General features: G+C 42.0%; 1 protein-coding gene and 1 pseudogene across 1 annotated transcript in view; both read left to right on the forward strand.

Annotated features, from left to right (window-relative positions):
• LOC143324530 (dysbindin-A-like) overlaps nt 1–19,961 on the forward strand; it is a 52,160-nt gene that overhangs the window by 11,756 nt on the left and 20,443 nt on the right. Inside the window, exons 5-7 of the mRNA XM_076737099.1 lie at nt 4,561–4,693; nt 11,661–11,683; nt 12,156–12,302. Coding sequence (XP_076593214.1) covers nt 4,561–4,693; nt 11,661–11,683; nt 12,156–12,302 — 303 coding nt within the window. The remainder of the gene's footprint in view (nt 1–4,560; nt 4,694–11,660; nt 11,684–12,155; nt 12,303–19,961) is intronic.
• Nucleotides 15,131–16,208, forward strand: LOC143324273 (uncharacterized; annotated as a pseudogene).

Raw genomic sequence — 19,961 nt, forward strand, 5'->3', positions numbered from 1 at the left:
TTGTGGAAAATTAATTTTGCCCCAATTTGTGCATCAGTTTTACTGCACTGAATAAAACTTTAGCACAAATGGTTGTACTAAAATTTTATTGAGCAGTCTGAAGCTTATCCCATCAGGACCTGTAACTTTCCTCGCCTTCATCTTCATGAGTTCCTTCTTCACCTGATCTGCTGTTATGGAGAGACTCTGAATGAGGTTTGGGAGAGGGGTAGGTAGTTTTTGATGTGGAGTGGAGGGGGGTTAAATGGTGTGAAGAGGGTGCTGCTAGTTTCAGGAATGCTTCGGGGGAAGAGGAGGGGTGTCAGGTCTGGGCTCTGGTGGGTGGGGGATGGAACGGGGGTAGAATCAAATCCGTTGAAATAAGGATTCAGTTAATTTTCCCACTCCTGGTCCTGAGATTTCTGGGCCCCTCCCACTGTCTTTGGTCTGGCCAGAGATTGTTTTCCGGCCTTTCCAGACCACTCTGGCATTGTTCCCCTGAAGGTTCTCCTCCTCAGCTCATCTCCCATTTCAGCTCCCTCTGCACCCTCCTCAGCTCATCTTTGTCCCCAGATCTAAAAACCCTCTTCTCATTCAGTAGAGCTTTTAGTTCAGGGAACACCCAAGTTTGTGACACTTGGTCACAATTAGGCAGCCATCTGTATGGAATACACTACAGTTGCTTGCAACAGTATTCACCCCCCTGGGCATTTTTCATGTTTGTTGCCTCACAACCAGGAATTAAAATGTATTGTTAGAGGGTTTGCATCATTTCATTTACAGAACATGCCTACAACTTTGAAGATGTGATTTTTTTTTATATATATATATTGTGAAGCAAACAACAAATAGGACAAAATAACAGAAATCTTCAGCGTTTATAACTATTGACCCCCCTAAAGTCAGTACTTTGCAGAGCCACCTTTTGCAGCAATTACAGCTGCAAGTCGCTTCAGATAAGTCTCTATGAGCTTGCCACATCTTGCGACTGGGATTTTTACCCATTCCTCAAGGCAAAACTGCTCCAGCTCCTTCATGTTGGATGATTTTTGCCTGTGAACAGCAATCTTCAAGTCTGACCACAGATTCTCATGTTTGGAGAGCTCCTTGGTCTTCATGGTGTGATACCTCTTGCTGAGTGGTGTTGCAGCCTCTGAGGCCTTTCAGAAAAGGTGTGTTTATACTTACAGATCATGTGACACTTAGATTGCACACAGGTGGACTTCATTTCACTAATTATGTGACTTCTGGAGATAATTGCTTGCACCAGAACTTTTTAGGGGCTTCATAGCAAAGGGGGTGAATACATATGCATATGCCAATTTTCATTTTTTTTATTTTTTATATACTGTATATATTTTTCTTATTTCACTTCACCAACTTAGACTATTTTTGTGCAGATCCATGACATACAATTCAGATTAAAAGACATTTAAATCACAGGTTGTAAGGTAACAAAATAGGTAAAAAGCCAAGAGGGGTGAATACTTTTGAAAGGTGCTGTATAATCTGTGCCATATCGACATAATTGACTGTGGAGTAAGCGATCTTATAAAGTAAGTTGCTTATGTACTTGAAAAGCTGCTCAGTAATCAAAGTATCAGCATCAGCATCAGTGTTTGTATTATATCCTTTCTGCAGCATGGTGGCTCAGTGGTTATTGTTGTCAACAGCTAGAATGCCCAGGATTTAATTAGCAGCTAGAGTAGGAGTCTGCATGTTCTCCTCGTGCATGCATGGGGGTCCCCCACCATCAAAGCTTGTCTTAGATCAGTTCTGGAAGTGGATTTAGGTGCCTTATAGTGGATTCTTTCTCTGTAAATACTGGAGACAATATTGTATCTATTATATCTACTGTTTGTGTGATCTAGTGAAACTAAATAAGTTCAACTGTAGATCAAGCAGACGGAGAAGTAAATACTGGATTTTTTGGTCGAGGCTAAGGCTGGAATCTTTTTTCTTCGTTTGCATCCTTCATTCTGGTTGGTGTTTACACTCCACTGCAGGCCAATATGCAGGACGCACAGTGCACGCTCATCGAACAACTACTGTGTGTTGGACAGACAAACCCAGACTCCTCAGTTATTTTCGTTGGTGACCTAAACAAAGGTGATGTCAGCCATGAAGTCCCCTAACACAGACAGTTTGTTAAATCCCTGACCAGAAAGAAGAATATTTAGGATCAGTGTGAGACTATACTTAGCAGTGCCTATTAAGTCATCCCTTGCTCTACACTGGCTGCAATATGGTCCACCTTATTCCTGCCCACAGGCAGAAATTAAATCTTTAAACCTGTTGTGAGCATATCAAAGAAACTGAATAGTGAAGCTATGGAGGAATAATGAAGCCCCACCCGCCCCGATCACCCGATGTGACTCAGTTGAGTGTGGACTTCTTTCGCTTCCTCAGCATCATCATCATCCAAGACCTTAGGTGGGAGCTTGACTTGACAAGAGGATGTAGTTTGTGCAGCAGCTGGAAGAGTTCAACTTGCCAAATCAATGATGGTGCACTACATCACCATCCTCACCTGCTCCATCACCATCTGGTACACTGCATATGCTGTGTTCTACTGAGAAGGTGATTGGCTGAAATCTGTCACTCCTCCAGGACCTGTACACCTCCAGGCCATGAGGCAAGCAGCAAAGATTATCCCTGACCACGCCCACCCTGGACACAAACTTCTTCAGAATCAGAAAAACAGAATCAGAAAAAGCTTTATTGCCAAGTATGATTTTACACATACAAGGAATTTGTTGCGGTGAAGTTGGTGTATGACACATCTACTAAAAATAAGAGTACAAAATATAACAATATAAATATATATACACAAGTCTGTTTTTTTTTTTTTGTTTGTTTGTTTGTTTGTTTTTTCCAGAAACACAGTCTGTTTTTTCAGAAGTCCAATTTGAGCGTTAATATAACGCATAGAGTTGTGTCTATGTCAATGTGACAAGATGAGGCAGAGGTGGAATGTGAAGAGTGTTGGGGGGGGTTCCGGGCCTTGTTGATAAGGCTGACAGCAGGCGGGAAAAAAAAAAGTCATACCCTTCTGGGAGGAGACTCCCACCCCCACCGCATAGTCACTACATATGATTTTCGCTCAATGTTGTTGCTCTTTAAAAAATTAAAGTGTTTTCAAAATTTCTCAGTCACTCTTTCTCTCTCATCTCTCAGTGTGTGTTTGTCTGTTTATCTTTCTTCCTCTGCTGTGATTGGTGGATTGATGCTAAACTCTTAAACCTTATGTAACTCATCAGTGTTACCACCTATGGTTTTTGAATGCTTTTTGACTGGTACTTTTACATGTGTCTCTACTTCTTACTCAATGACTGAGCATGTGATACAGTTATACACTGTGAATGCAGGAGATGTATGCTTCTATTGAACATTTTTCTACCTTTTATAGTTGATATAAATATTAAGATTTTTTCATGAATTTAAGCTCACAGCTTCTTAAGGTAATGCAGTTAAGCTTTGAATTCTAGCAAAAATTTTCACATATCTGCATTGCTGTGCTCTGCAATGCTTTGCTACTTTCACTTGGAGCTCGGTTCGAAGTGTTAAGCAAATCAGTTCATCTGATGTTAATACAAAGCATTTCTGCTTTCAGCTACAGAAACCATTCAAATATCAAAATGTTCACCTCTTCAAGGACAATTGTGCTTCCATTCAGGAACAGGAAACCCGGGATGGCCCTGGTTTTTGGCCCCAGACAGGAGCTTTATTTTAAGAAGGAACTCATAAAATTGGGCAGTAGTGAGTTTTAGATCTGATTTTAATAAAAAATAATTAAAACAATTATTCAGCTGTTTCAGCTAATGGACTTAAGCTCCCAGATCCAGTTTTAGATTTCAGCTTCCAGGTTTTCAAAACAATACATTTCAATTGATTTCAGCTGGGTTTTTTTTTTTTGTTTTTTTTTTTTGGCTATTTTCAGTATTGCTTGAGCAATTTATGGACAACAGAGCTATGCTTTTTGTAACTTTGACATTTTTAAGATATTTAAGTTTTTTCAACACATTTTTACAATTTAAGTTAGTGGGATAAAATGACACAAATACATATACTGGCACAGACTCTCATACATACATACATACACACATACATACATATAGTTACAAAAGTGTCATTATATTGTAAGTTTTTTTGGTGTCTTTTTAGCAGAGATAATCTACTAATCTCACACATGCCACATATTGAGCTTTCCACCTCAGTATTTTGACGGTCACTTTAATTGATTGTTAAAGTCAACCACTGTAAATTGTTCACATGAAAAGTAACAAAAACAGTTGTACCAAGAACCAAAAAAGAGAGCTAGAGAGAAGTTCAAACCATGGCTCCTTTTTTACCGCTGCACAGATGGCTAATCACAGTGTTAAGTGGATATGAATGGTCAACCGTGGATGCTATTCTTTCCTGTTGGTTGTCATCCAAAATGAATTAATTACATTTCTATGAATTATTATGTTTTCTATTTTGGGTGATTGTGTGAAGGGTACTATGACATAGAAGACGGAAAGCCATGTAGTATGACATAGTTAGTTTAATGTGTGTGTGTGTGTCTTTGTGTGTCTCCAGCACATTTGGAAGGTGACTTTGAGGAGATGGAGAGCAGACTGGTATACCTGGAGACTCTGTGCTGTCAGTGTGAACAACAGGCATTCAAACATCATCATATCAACGAACTAGAGGTCTATAAGAAAAAGAAGAGGTATGAAATGCAAATCACTTATTATTCACTGGTGAGGCTGAATTTTAAATTTTTTCAATTATTTTTTAAATGTTAGATGGTATAATAGATGCATGAGTACAGCTCATTGACCTCAATAGTGACAGCTGTGGCTGAAAGATTGTATTTGCGGGTTGTCCATTCATCCATCTACATACATACGTCCCATTCTCCTGAAAAAACATCTGAGGAATGCCTTGAGGTAATTTCTTTAAGTTTGGCACAAGTGTGTTCACTTGGATTCAGGAAAGAACTGACTACTTCTTGCTGGTCAAAGGTCAAGGCCACTATGACTTCCTTGTCATTCTCGTTAGCATGGTATCTCAGGAACGTCCTGATGGAATTTCTTCAAATTTGACAGTTCACTTGTACTCAAGAATGAACTGTTTCTTTTTTGGTGGTCAAAGGTCAAGTTCACTGTGACCATACACAACGCATTTTTGGCTGTCAAGCAAAATTTTATAAAAATGCACGGTAAAATGACATTTCATGACCAAAAGGTCAACCACACTGTGACATAATGATCTATAGAGCTTATTATTCAATGCCATAAATCAGGAACAGAAGGGGACATTGTGACCATATTTCACAATTGGTTGGATTGATGATACTAATCTTGGTTTCCCTCCTTAAAACTGTGGTGATTGTATAGATCTGCTGTGCCAACAGGGTGAAGATGTGCGTGAAGCATCCATGCTTTACAACTTATAGCCACTTTGCAGCAATATCCTACATATTATATATTTGAAGCATTGTAGTCCACCACAAGCTCATCAATTTAGCTTATGCTGAACCTTAGGTGAGTGTTTTGTTTTTGCACCATGTGACCAAGCATTGTGCAAAAACACTCACCTGAGTGAAGACAGCATGTTTCTCACTGGAAATTATTTACTGGAATCATATATGTCAATGTGGAGATGACTTCCATTTTGCCAAAAGAAGACTCTTAATACCTTTCATTAAATTGCTTCAAAGTCTTCACTGCATATATGAGTCTGAACAGGCTCAAATGTAAATGCCACTTGACTGGTTAGTGGAGGCCTAAAACTGTGAGGTGGTAATTCTAGTTTGTTACAACTTGGATCATATACATCCTTATTCAAATTGGCATTTAGTAAATTTGCACTGTACTCATGCAAAGTTATTGTCCAGCATATTGAAAAAAAGTTATTACAGCTGAATCTCATATATGCTTTTTAGAAAACGATCTTCTCTTTATGCTGTGTGAAATAAGATGACAGCAGGCTTATTAAAATAAAATCTTTGATAGACCATATCGCCAAAGCTGCCTTTGAAACCTCAGACAAAACTGTACTTATCATATATAGAATTTTTCCCCCCAATCAATGCTTGATTTCAGTGAATGTCAAAAAATGTCAAGTGACACTGTATTAATACCATGCTTTACCTTTTTTCTGTTGCAATTTATCCATAAGTCCTTCATTGTGTTCCATGTATGTCAGCAAGCTAGAGTGAATCATCATCAGTAGACTGCATAATGTAATTATGGTGATTTGTATGGTGTGGTTGAAATAATGAAAATACTTGTCAGTATAACATAATACAATTCAGAAGCACCATAAACTGCTGACCCACATAAGAAAAAATGGGAAAAACTTAAACTGGCAGACAAACAAAAGCAGGACTTGCAGCCCAGTGAGGTAAGCGGAGTGAGTCTGAACTGGAATGGAACCAGAGCATGTGAGGGGAGCTGATCAGGAGCGAGCGGGAAGCGCGAGCGGAAGGTCTTTGGCCAGAGCATGGAGCGTTTTTTTTTCAAAAATGCTGGAGCATCACCTTATCTTTTGCTCCATCCTGCTACAATTTCACTCCGGTACCGCTTACACCATGCGTCTGAAGCATGTCTCACCCAGAATGCATCTGTGTATAATTAATTGCTCAGCTACCCACACTGTTGTCTGTCAGAAATTTGATGTTGACAACTGCACCATGGAGTTACAAAGTATTTCAGAAAGGATGCTGAGAGGTCATACAAGTGCACTATTCCTGTGAGACTAACGGATGACAATAATGTGGTACAAGAAAAAGAATGTGGCAACATCCTTTCGGTCAGTAAAGATGCAGTCTGGAATCTAAAAAGACACATTTCTCGGAAACATGACAGTATACTTCACGACCATGTTGCAAAGAAATCAAAAGGTGAGCCAAGTTATGGTCAGAATTTTAATGAGTAAATTAATATAGCCTATAGCCTAATATAACCTTGTTTACCTTTTTAATTTGGATTGGCTGTGTATTTGTGTTTTATAGAGTGAGAGGCGTAGCAGCAGCTCCAACAGAAAAATAGTGAGGAATTCAAAAGTTTCTTCACTGTGCGCAGAGGCCCAACTGTCACAGGGGAGAGGAAATGGGAACAAGATCCAGCATTTTTTAAAATGATCTATCTACATGGACTACGGGCTGCTTAGTAAAGGAGAACGCGAAGGGATGAGACTTTGCCAGTGCAACCCAACCAGGCTACAGGCCCCCCTGCTACCACACTGTCCGGGATACGCTAATGCTGCATGCGCTAGAAGAGATGGAAACCAAGCTGCGAGACCTACTGCTAAAGGCTGATGGGTTTGTCCTGTCAGCTGACATTTGGACCAGTATAAGAGGGCACAGCTTTCTTGGCATCATGGCCAGTTTCATTGATAGGGCCTTCTGTGGGCACACAGTTTTGTTAGGCTACAAGCTCTTACATGGGCACCATACAGCAGAGAACATTTACCAAAAGTACGAAAGTGTACTAAAAAATTGGAATGTGTGACGGCGTGTGATTCGGATTGTGACTGACAGTGCCAGTAACATGATCAGAGCATTCAAGGTGATGGACCACCTGCTCTCTCACACTTCCAAGTGGAGGAGATAACTGCCAGTGTGGAAACTATGACAAACAATTATTTTACTGTGCCAAATTTACATCTGCGGTGCCCCATTCACATGCTTCAGCTGGCGATTAAAGATGCTGTTAAGGAGCATGACAACATTAATTGCCTGCTACTGAAAAGTGTGCGCAAGAGCAACTTTAAGGCCAAGGAAACCAACCGACTAGGAGTGCACCCCATGACTGCTTGCACAACAGGATGGAGCAGCCAACTGCAGATGATTCAGTCGGTCCTCCGGCTGTTCCAAAAAGACCCATTATGGCAAAGCAAAGTCAAGTCTAATGTTTCCAACATCACCCTAAATGAAGTGTCCTTGTCAATGTGTTGGCACTGCTGGCGGACCTCACAGACAAAAAGAGCTTGCCTGTTCGGGTCGTACTTCAGCGAGCAGTAGTGCTTACCTGGAGACGCCAAAGGTGAAATTGAAAAGTTTGTTTGTTGAATTGATAAGGGCATTACGTATCTCTTTTAGCCTATATATATTTCATTTAATTCAGCCTGTGGATTCAGTTAATTTTACAAATGGCTTTATTTTATTTTCCTTGTAACATAGGCCTAAGTGTGTTTTGAATATATAATTTCTGCTTGAAAAAAATTATTATGGCTACTCAGTTATTTTAGATGTCAGGTTGCAGTTAAAGCTAAAGTAAAATAAAAAGACAGATGTTTTATTCTTTTCCTAGAGCTAGTGGTGAGCGATTTGAGTGGAGCGGGTAGAAATTTGAGTGGAAGGGGGAGGGATAATTAGCAGAGCAGCGTGCATCCCCTCTGAGTGGATGAGCGGGCACAAGGAACAGCTCTGTGCGTGAGGAGTAGGAATTCTCATCGCTCCACTCCGCTCACACGCTCTGGTCGAAACTAACCTTCTACGGGTCAATTCACAGTCAAAGGCAGCGACATCCCCACTGTCCAAGCTCTTTGCACAAGGGGTGGCCTGGGTCGTGCTTGTCCTCCTATACTGCTGCCCCTTCCAACATTATTTTCTCCCTTTTTTTTTTGAATCTACTCATATTCACCACTGCACATGCAACCTCACATTCAATTGAGACAGTTAGGCATACACTTACAACCCTGTTTCCAAGTGGGGAAGCTCTGTAAAATGTAACTAGAAACAGGATGTGATGATTTACAAAACACTGAAATGGATGGCATTTCATCCATCCATCCACTGATATGGATGGATGGATGAAATGCCATGTTTAATTGAAAATAGCACAAATACAACATATCAAATTGTTGAAACTGGGGAATTTCATTGGGTTTTGAAAATTGTATCCTCATTTCGAATTTGATGCAAGTAACACCTTTCAAAAAAGCTGGGACAGAGTCATGTTTACTACTGTGTAGCACAACCTCTTCTTTTAACACTGTATGCGTTGGGAATTGAGACCAATTGCTGCAATTTTGAAAGTGGAACATTTTCTCATTCTTTCTTGTACCATTTCAGCTGCTCAACAGTTCGGGGTCTCCTTTGTTGTATTTCACATTTCATAATGTGCCTAACATTTCAATTGGTAACAAGTCTGGGCTGCAGGCATGCCAGTTTAGTGCCCCAGTTCTTTTACAATGGAGCCATGCTGTTGTAATATGTGCGGACTGTGGTTTGGCATTGTCTTGCTGAAATAATAAATTTCCACAAAGAATTTGAAATTTTGACTTGTCAGACAGGAAAGTTTTCCACTTTTCCTCAGTCCATCTTAAACAAGCTCGGCAACAGAGAAGGCAGCAGCGTTTCTGAACCTGGTTTATATATGGTTTCCTCTTTGGAAAAAACATGCAAGAGTTTCATCTTGTATTTTGCAATGATCATGTCTGTTTTCAGTGTAGTGCCATCTGAGGGCCTGAAGATCATGGCCATCCAGTATTGGTTCTGGCCTTGTCCCTTGTGTACAGAGATTTCTTGAGATTCTCTGAATCTTTTAATGACATTTTGTACTGTAGACAATGGAATCCCCAAATTATTTGCAATTTTATGTTGAGAAACATTATTATTAAATTGTGGCACTATTTGCCAGCATCTCCTGTCTAACATTCTCCTTCTCTGCTTTACAGGAAGTGTAATTACTAAACAACATGTAATATCAAACAGATACCACCTACAAGGCAAATGAAGTAAATATATGCATTGAAATACATGCAATGCTGAAAAGGGCCATCAGATGCCTATGTAGATAAATGCTTAATGGAAAACGTTCCAGCTGCGTACAGGCAGAAACTGAAGCACTGCAAACATGTAGTGAGGACATCAAGGAAGTGGACCATTGAGGCTGTGGAGGATCTCCAGGCGTGTTTGGACTCTACTGACTGGGATGTGTTCAGGACTGCTACCAACAGTCTGGATGAGTACACGGAGGCTATGACGTCCTACATCAGCTTCTGTGAAGACTGCTGTATTCCGTCACGCACCAGGGTGAGTTACAACAATGACAAACCCTGGTTCACACCCTAACTCAGACAGCTAAGGTTGGCAAAGGAAGAGGCCTTCAGGAGTGGGGACGAAGACAGATTCGAGGACCACAGGACTTAATGACTTCAGACCCGTTGCCCTGACCTCTGTGGTCATGAAGTCCTTTGAGCGCCTTGCGCTCTCACACCTCAAGGGCATCACCGACCCTCTCCTGGACCCCCTGCAGTTTGCCTACAGAGCCAACAGGTCTGTAGACGATGCAGCCGCTTCATCCTCCAGCACCTGGACTCTACAGGAACCTATGCCAGGATCCTGTTTGTGGATTTCAGCTCTGTTTTTAACACTATCAACCCAACTCCGCTTCAGGAGAAGCTCTCCCAGCTGAGCGTGCCTGACTCCACCTGCAGGTAGATTACAGACTTCCTGTCTGACAGGAAACAGTGTGTGAAGCTGGGGAAACACGTCTCTGATGCAAAGACCATCAGCACCGGATCACCCCAGGGCTGTGTTCTTTGTCTTCTGCTCTTCTCCCTGTATACGAACAGCTGCACCTCCAGTCACCAGTCTGTCAAGCTCCTGAAGTTTGCGGACGACACCACCCTCATTGGACTCATCTCTGATGGTGACGAGTCCGCCTGCAGGTGGGATGTTGACCATCTGGTGACCTGGTGCAACCAGAACAACCTAGAGCTCAACGCTCTTAAGACAGTGGACATGGTTGTGGACTACAGGAAGAATTCAGCCTCACCTGCCCCCATCACCGTTTGTGACTCCACTTTTTACGCTGTGGAGTCTTTCCGCTTCCTGGGAACTATCATTTCCCAGGACCTCAAGTGGGAGCCGAACATCAGCTCCCTCATCAAGAAAGCACAGCAGAGGATGTACTCAATCTGCCAAAGACAATGATGGTGCACGGACCCTGAGGCATGCAGAAAAGATTGTGGCTGATCCCTCTCACCCTGGACACAAACTCGTCGAGACAGGCAGGAAGCTGAGGTGCAACAGGACCAAAACCTCACGCCACGAGAACAGTTTTTTCCCGTCTGCTGTCAGCCTTATCAACAAGGCCCGGAACCCCCCCCCCCCCCCCCACCACGCTTCACATTCCACCTTTGCCTCTACTTGTCACATTGACATTGCCATAACTCTATGCGTTATATTAACGGTCAGCTTGGATTTCTTTCTGGAAAAAAACAGACTGTGTTTCCAAACAGACTTGTGTATATATATTTATATTGTTATATTGTTACTTTTTAATAGTTTATTTTTAGTAGATTTGTCATGCGCCAACTTCACCAAAACAAATTCCTGTGTGAAATCGTACTTGGCAATAAAGCTTTTTCTGATTTCTGATTTTTGATTCTGACAATGATGCTGTCTTGTCTTATTCTGTATTAATTTCATGTATTTGTCTAGTTTGTTCTATCTCTGTGTCTTTTTGTCAGATAGATAGATAGGTAGATACTTTGTTCATCCCCAAGGGAAATTCACATTATCACCATCACAAATATCACCATTAACTTTTCATCCTCCCGGCTTGACAAGGGTACACAATACAGTTTGTTTGGTCAGAGAAACTGAATGACATAATGCTCACTTGTGTAGTGATTTTTGGGTTTTAATGGGGACTTGTCTGATTTTTGTCTTGTAACAGGAGGGAGGTGGAGGCACTTGAAGGTGAGCTGCTCTATTGTCATTAGGCATTACTGATGTACAATACACATTTGTGATTACTGAACAATACCTGCTATACCTTGTTACAGTGCTGTAAAAATATGTTTGCCTCTTTTTTAATTTCTCTATTTTTGTATATTTGTCACACTGAATGGCATTGGCTGTGTAGATAAATGTAGCCTTAGACAAAAGGAACCTGTGTAAACATATGGCACTTGTTTTTGAAATAATTTCGTTCAGCAATAGCTCTCTTAGGAAGTTTAATATTAAGAAGATAACACTCACTTAATCCATGTGAGAAACTACTTTGACCTGTAGTTATTGTCAGTAAAGTTAAGTTTACTTGTTGATGTAGTGTGTCAAGTTGGTGATAATTGTCTGGAATTTGTGCCTGTTCTGAATGACGGTAAAGTTCATCATTTAAATGCCAGTGACTAATACAGCAGTGACTAATACTGCTGTTGTCTGTTTGTAGTGGAACTGAAATCTAAGCATGCTCAGAAGGTGGCAGAGCTGGAGCATGTCATGCAGCAGAAACTGAAAGAACGACAGAAAGTCTATGAAGAAGCCTTTAACCAAGACATGAAGCAATACCTGTCCACTGGATACCTGCAACACAGAAGTAAGTCACTTTTATTTGTACTTCACTTGCTATAATTATTAGCCAATAAAATCATCAGTAGAAATACAGATTTTTAAGGGATGTTACAGGGATATGCTTAAAATGTACACAGTTTAATATTTGAATTTACATCTTCCCCTTCTATTGGCATTCATACACACTCAACAGCAGTCCTGTGTTGTAGTCAGAGGTGAGTAGAGTTGCCAAAACTTTTCTCAAGTGAAAGTACTGTTACTTTGTTAAAACAAGTACCAGAGAAAAGTAGTCATCAAAATAAAGAGTTGAGTAAGAGTACAAAAACATCTACTTGAACAGCAACTTAAGAAACCTAAAAAGCATAAGATAAGGGTAAAATACAAGGACTCTTATGTCATTATCTGCTGCTGCTGATGATGGTCTGCTGCACATCTGCCAGGATAACATTCCCAGTCTCTCTTTCTCAAGTGTGATCACATGTGAAAGTTAAAGTATTATACTCTTTTAAGTGCATCACCAAGTAAAATCATATACTTCGCTTGTTGTCTGTTATATTGTGACTTTGCATATACATCTGCAAATCAGATGTGTGGACCATGTCTATTCTTTTAAAAAGTAATTATAGAGTGCTTTGATCATTCCAGTCCATGTGTCCCAAGTCCCAGTTCCCATCACAGACAGCCACAGATCAGATGTGAGCCCAACATATCAAAGTCTCTCCAATTAAATGAACTAACATTATTGATGTAGCCAAATTACTCTCTAATCTCACTGAAAGTATCTCTCATATCTCATGATCAGATGACTTATGACTCATCAAGCTACATGAATGAGCATGACTAGTTAATGGTAAATACCGTCACAAAGCAACATATGATTTGCTCCAATAATTACACTAGGACAGAAAGCAGGGGCAGTAGTGGTTATGAAGCATGGTATATTTTTATTTATGGTATTATTAACATTAACACCCCATAGACAGGATTAGTGCCAAGGGTGCGTCGATCAGGACCGGGCCGGTCAACGATTGCGGCAAGCAGTATTGGCCGATGCTGATCACCAAACACTGGGTCTATTTGAAGCCTTTGAATCCCAATTTGCTCCCGATCCTGTGCCATCAGTATGCGAGTGTGTGTGAATAGAGGAGGTGGCTTAGCCGCCATTCGAATGTGTGTGTGAATATAAATACAGTCCATTTACCATTTCGTGAATGAGTATCATGAGCTGACAACTGTTGCAACATATGACACTACTTTTATGATTAGCAAATCAATATAAATTTAGTAGGACCCAAGGGGACAGATACAAAGCATGGAAACGAAGGGAGCCATTTAAACACAAAGTGGTTTATTTACATGAATGAAAAAAAATGCTATACAATAGTAAAGTAGGAACAAACAGCAAACGCAATCTCCTAAATACAAAAACAACCCTAAATGAAATACTCAACTACACCCTGGCAAACGGGTAGGAACTAACGCACAATATAGCAAGAGAACAAAACTAGGAAAACACACTCTGGATAACCAGCTAAACAGAAAACGAAGTACGCACACAGGCGACAAGGAACAGGACTAGGCTACATTGAATGCGAGAGACAAGGAATGGCTGGAAAGTCAAACATGAAGCTCGAACAATCTGGTGGCAAGACATCTCCGCCATGCCACTTAAATAGGACAGAAATCAGTGGATGAGAATCAGGTGCGCCGTCTGCCCTCCAAACAGCCTGGCCACACCTCCACTGCAGAACTAGAAGGAAACTCACAAAGTACACATAACACAGGAAAACTTAACAAATTAATAACAACACACAGTAAAACAACAACTTAAACCACAGCAGCTTACTCTTTGTTATAGGAAGCAGCTTAGAGCTTAACAACTATAGCTTTTCTGTGGAATAAAATACATTCATTTTTATATAATAGAAATGAGAATAAAAGCTAAATGTGCACAACTCTCCAAGTTGGAACAAAAATGGTATTTACTGAGATGACAAAACTACAACAAAAAAGGCCACAGCCAAAATATTGTTTTGAATCACCATTCTGGTGCTCCAGTCCAGTGACCAGGACATCAGAAAGTAGTCCACGTATCTGTGGCTTGAGTGCATCAGGGAAACATCTCTCTTCATACCTTTTTTATTAACAAGAAAAAGAAAACATCAATTTATTTTATGCATTTTGTAGCTATGCTTCACTCTGAGTTTATAGTGTTATCAAATATTTGTAACTTGATTTTTCAATTTATATTGATTATGAGTTGAAATGTTTTCAATACTCAATACTCCTTTCTCGCCTGCAATTTAATTCACTCTAACAGCAACACAGATGGGCACACAAACATACACACACACACACGAATGTCAAGTATGTGTGAATTAAGTTTTCTCACCTTGGATCACGGATTGTAGCAATGGCATACAGATGCTCAGATTCAGTGTCATGGAATCTCCTCTGGATCGCAACATGGCTTTTACCGTTTTCACACCATGGTCAGTCTCTGCTGTTTTCTCAAGAAGACAAGTTAAAGATCTGATGGATTGTATAACATACGCAGGCAATGCATTTGATGAGCTTATCTGTTGTGTGAGTTCCTCGAAGGAGGCAAGTAGGGTAATAATATTAACATGCCCTGTTGAAGCTGTAGCATATGTACATTACTGTTCAGCTGGTGGGTTGATAGGCTGGCCCGGCTGTTTCTGAATACTCTATTACTCGGTAATAGGCAAGATGGGAGTATTTGAAATGACCAACAGTGCATCTTCCACAGGCGATTATATATTATATATTATATAGTGATGCTATGCTGTGACAAAAACTCCCTCAGTAATGGTGAGCTGGAGTGTATGCACCATGCACTATAAGCTGGGTAAATCCGCATCCCTCATGGCCTTTCACATTATCCCTTAGAAAAATGTGCACTTTTTCCTTTAGCTTTGAGTGTGGTGCTGAATGCAACAGTAAGAGCCTCTGTAGTGTGTGACCCTGAGAACTCTTGAGAGTGAAAACAACTTTGTGTAGTTCAAAGTTTTGATCAATAAACTATGCAGTTAGGCTCAACATGGACATGGGACATGCACTCGAACTCAAAATGTCACATGTGAAACTGATAGATGTAATGTTGCTGCTGTCCTTCTTAAGGCTGTTGATATGTGTGTACACTGATACTTTCTCCTGCTTTCTCCTGCTCAGTATGTTGTTTATGAGTTTAATTTATTAGCTGTGTAGAAGGCGAGGCTTAGTGAATTGGAAGCGCAGCTCTGCATCATGGAAACCCAGTCATTAGGTGTAGTAAGCCAGGCCCCCATTGTGGACCGACCAAGTGTAGCCCTGACAAGCGGTCCCTTGCCAGCTCCTGCCGATCAGGGAAACCAGGGAGGCTGGGTGACCGTTCGAAGGAAACATAGTCCCAAGCTGAAGCCCACGGTTCATCACCAACCACTTTATGTTTCTGACAGCTGAGAAACCAACTCTGATTATTGGCAGCTCCATTTTGAAAAACGTGTAGTGAGTGACACCAGCACCTATAGTCAAATGCAATCCTTGGGCCAGAGCGGGTGACGCTGAATCAAATTTGAAACTGTTGGGTAAAGATAAGTGTAAATACAGTAAGATTGTTATTCATGTCAGCAGTAATGACACCCGATTACGCATATCGTAGGTCACTAAAACTAAAGTGGAATCAGTGTGTTCATATGCAAAGACAATGTCGGACTCTGTAGTTTTCTCTGGGCCCCTGCCCCCTCAATCACTGGCTGGCAATGTGGTGTGCAGCAAACAATGTGGGCTTCGTTGATAATTGGCAGACTTTCTGATGAAGAGCTAGTGTGATTAGGAGAGAAAGCATCAATCCCACTTTGGACAGAGTAGCTCTCATCCCTAGAATTCTGACCGAATTTATTTGTGAACGAAACCCGTGACAACTCAGATTTGAGACCAGGAGGCAGAGCTACATGCTTCCTCTCCCCACTGGGCCATTCCAATCACAACCTGGTTTATCTGCTCCTGCATACACACCTTTGGTGAATAAACAATCATCAACCACAAGGTATGTGAGAACATGGTCAGAGTCCAGTATGGCACTGAGGGACTACTTTGAAACCACTGATTGGGAAGTGTTGTGCAGTCCACATGGGGAGAGCATTGACAGTTTAACAACCTGCATCACGGACTAAATCATCTTCTGTGTGGAGAACACTGTGCCTACCAGGAAAATGCTCTGGGTGTCCCTGGAACTGAAAGCCCTATTGAATGAGAGGGTCTTTAGATCGGGGGGCAAAGATGAGCCGGGGAGGTTGCACAGGTATCTGAAACGGGAGATAAGGAGAGGCAAAGACAGCTACAGGAGGAAACTGGAGGAATACCTTCAGGGGAACAATGCCACAGTGGATTGCAGGGGCCTGAAAACCATCTCAGGCCACAGCAGTGACAGTGAGAAGGGCCCTGAATCTGAAGACTGGGAATGGGCAAATGAACTGAACCTGTTTTTCAATTGTTCCTCCCCCCACCGACCAGAGTCCAGACCTGAAGTCACGCTGACTTCTCCACACCCACTCCCTCTACCTCACAACACCCACTTCACACCACTTAACCCCCCTCCACACCACAGACATGCACCCCACATCACTCTACAGGAGCCACCCCCTAGTCCCCACCCCAGCCTCTCCGTAACAGCAGATCAGGTGAGGAAAGAGCTCAGGAGGATGAAGGGGAGAAAGGCTGCAGACTTGGATGGCATAGATTACATTTAGATTTCTTTGTCCTTCTGCAAAGAAAATTGCTTCCACCTTCAGTACAACCTCAAAGTACACAAAGACATTAAACCAACTCAGACAACTATCTGACATTCCAAAAAATGTCAAGCAGTGGTTAAAAACAAACCAGTTATGCACTTTTATGCACAGTTATGAAGCCTTAACTTCCAGCCTGATGAAGACGATGGAGAGGATCATACTGAACCACCTCCATTGCCTGTGAGCAGTGAGCTGGACCCCCTACAGTTTGCTCATCGACCAGGCATTGATGTGGAGGATGCAGTCATCTACCTGGGTCATGTTTTTTGACTCCTCGAGTGCTTTCAACACAATCCAACTATCACTGCTCAGGGGGAAGCTGGAAGGAGCCATCGTATTATGCCACCTGGCTGCATGGACCATCAACTACCTGACCAACAGACCAAAGTGAGGCTTCGCGAATGCGTGGCTGATGTGGTAGTTTGCAGCACTGAGGCTCCACAGGGGACAGTGCTTTCATCCTTTCCTTTTCACCCCCTACACACCAGACTTCAGACACAACACTGAAGGTCTCAGATAATGCAGCCATCGTGTATCTTCTTGTTTGTCACAGGGGAATGAATTGAAATACAAGGAGGTCATCACCAACTTTGTCAAATGGTGTGAACTGAGCCATCTGCACATAAACGCTAGCAAGACAAAGGAAATGGCGATTGATTTCTGAAGGAAGGTACCACAGACTACACCTGGTGAACATCCAGGCCTTGGACATTGAGATTGTGGGGTGTTCACCTCAACAACAAACTGTACTGGACTAACAACAGGTGTGTTGGAGGAGGGGCTAAAGTTGTCTCCACCTGCTGAGAAGACTGAGGTCCTTTGGAGTATATAGGACACTGTCAAAAACATTTTTTGACTGTGGTGGCATCTGCAGTTTTCTACAAAGTGGTACGATGGATCTGCGGAAGCTCTGAGAGGGACAAAAAAAGACAGAACAAACTGGTCAGGAGAGCTTGCTTTGTCCCGGACACCATTGAGGAGGTGGGCAATACTCAACTTTATGATCATTTTTCAGCTTGTCCTGAGCTGCTACCAGCATTTCCCTCGCCATTTGATCAGCTGCATACAAACAAAGTCTTGAAATTTTTAGGAGGTTCTGAAGAAGAAGAATTATCTTGCAGCAAAGCCACTGTGCCCTGGACTGTGTGTCCCAACACAAGGTCATTTGGGATAAAACTGGTACTCCCCGGTATTCCCTTACCACACTCCTCCCACTCCTGGTTCAGTACGGTATAGTACGCTGGCAATAGAGACTTGAGGGTCGGGTGAGAACTTCCAGTAGCCTCTGACTCAGGTAAGTGGACTGCTGTTTGTGTGTGACTATAAACTGCTTAAGGACCTGAGAAAAGAGATTAAATGAAATATGAACCTTGCTCACTCTGTTCTATGTTTGGAATGCTGAAGATGGAAATGAACTGGGTCAAAGCTGTAACCGTTCTGGCCGTTATTGTATTTGTTGTTGCTCATAACATAACTGTACTGCCAGCTTTGGAGCGTGGCAGGGGACCAACACAGTCTACAATCAGATATTCAAAAGGCTGAGAAGTAGCTGAAGTAGGACACAAATGTGCTGGTTTGACACTGGTTAGGCTTTCATGTCAACTAACATGTGGCATGTTGTAATGTAATTAGACACATCTTTCTTCAGCTGCAGCCAAAAATATTTGAGGATGAGGTTGTATGTTTTAAGTACTCCAAAGTGCCCCAACTGGTCATGAGAAGCATGCAACACCTGATTCCGAAATTTAGTTGAAACAACTTACTGAAAAACCAGTTCACCCAACAAGTTCCCACCATGTGGTACCCATTTCTTGTGTATCAGTGTATCCCATAGACAATACCCCAGCACAGTACAGCTGCTAAATTGCTACAGGAAACAGACAAAAGAGAATCAGTCACAGATACATGCATATCCTCAGTTTCTTTTATCTTGCCCCACTCAGTGTTAGACTACGCGTCAGACTGCTCATAGGACAGCACAAGCTGTGAACACCTTGGGGAAACAGTGCTCACTGTCATTTGGCTCTGCTGAAAGACATGGTGAGGAGTAACAATGGGTGGAGGTGGAACATTAGCCCAAACATGGTTGCTAGCCAGGTCATTCCCCAAAATGACCACTATACCCTCAACAGCTAAAGCTGGGAACACTGCCATCGCAGCTTCTCTGCTAACTAAGTCACAATCAGTTACCATTCAATGCAAGGGAAGAGGCAAAACTTCCTGGTGCCAGCTCTCTTTGGAAAAGGGCAACACAGAGCCCAGAAACATGAATTCCATCTTGAATTTTCCCTCAGAATTTTCACGGGCACTTTCACATCACCGTCTGATTTAACCTCCAGTTGCGCACAGGACAAGGCAGGACCTGAAAGTGACTCCACTGGAGCAGCAAGAGCGGCCCACTTAACATGTGCACCACCATTCTCACATCTGGGCTTTGCTCTAATGAATGAACATTCTGCTTTCCAGTGCCCCTTTTCTCCGCAGCAATTATACACCTGGGTTTAGTCAATGTGACCCCGTGGACCCCAATCTGATCTGAACCCATGAATACCAGCAGCCCAGACAGATGGTCTCTGTAAGTGTCTGTATGGTCAGGTGGGTGGGTTCTGATGTGGACGACTGTTAAGATTCCTAGTGAGGGATCTCAGGACTCCATTGTAAGTGGCTGATGAGTGTCATAGTTGACCTCCTAATTGACATGGATGGCTTGTTTCACTCCTCTTTCAAACCATCAGTCTTCTCTGGTCGAAATACATTATCATTCTCAAATGAGTGTCCCTTGTCCTTAATGTGTAGGTAGACTGCTGATTCTTGACCTGAGGTGTTGGCTCTCCTGCGTTGTGGCATGTACCAGTAGCACTCTGAGGCAGAAGCTTGTTCACTCTAAAGAC

The sequence above is a fragment of the Chaetodon auriga genome, chromosome 8 (assembly GCF_051107435.1).
Source record: "Chaetodon auriga isolate fChaAug3 chromosome 8, fChaAug3.hap1, whole genome shotgun sequence".
In the NCBI taxonomy this organism is placed as follows: domain Eukaryota; kingdom Metazoa; phylum Chordata; class Actinopteri; order Chaetodontiformes; family Chaetodontidae; genus Chaetodon; species Chaetodon auriga.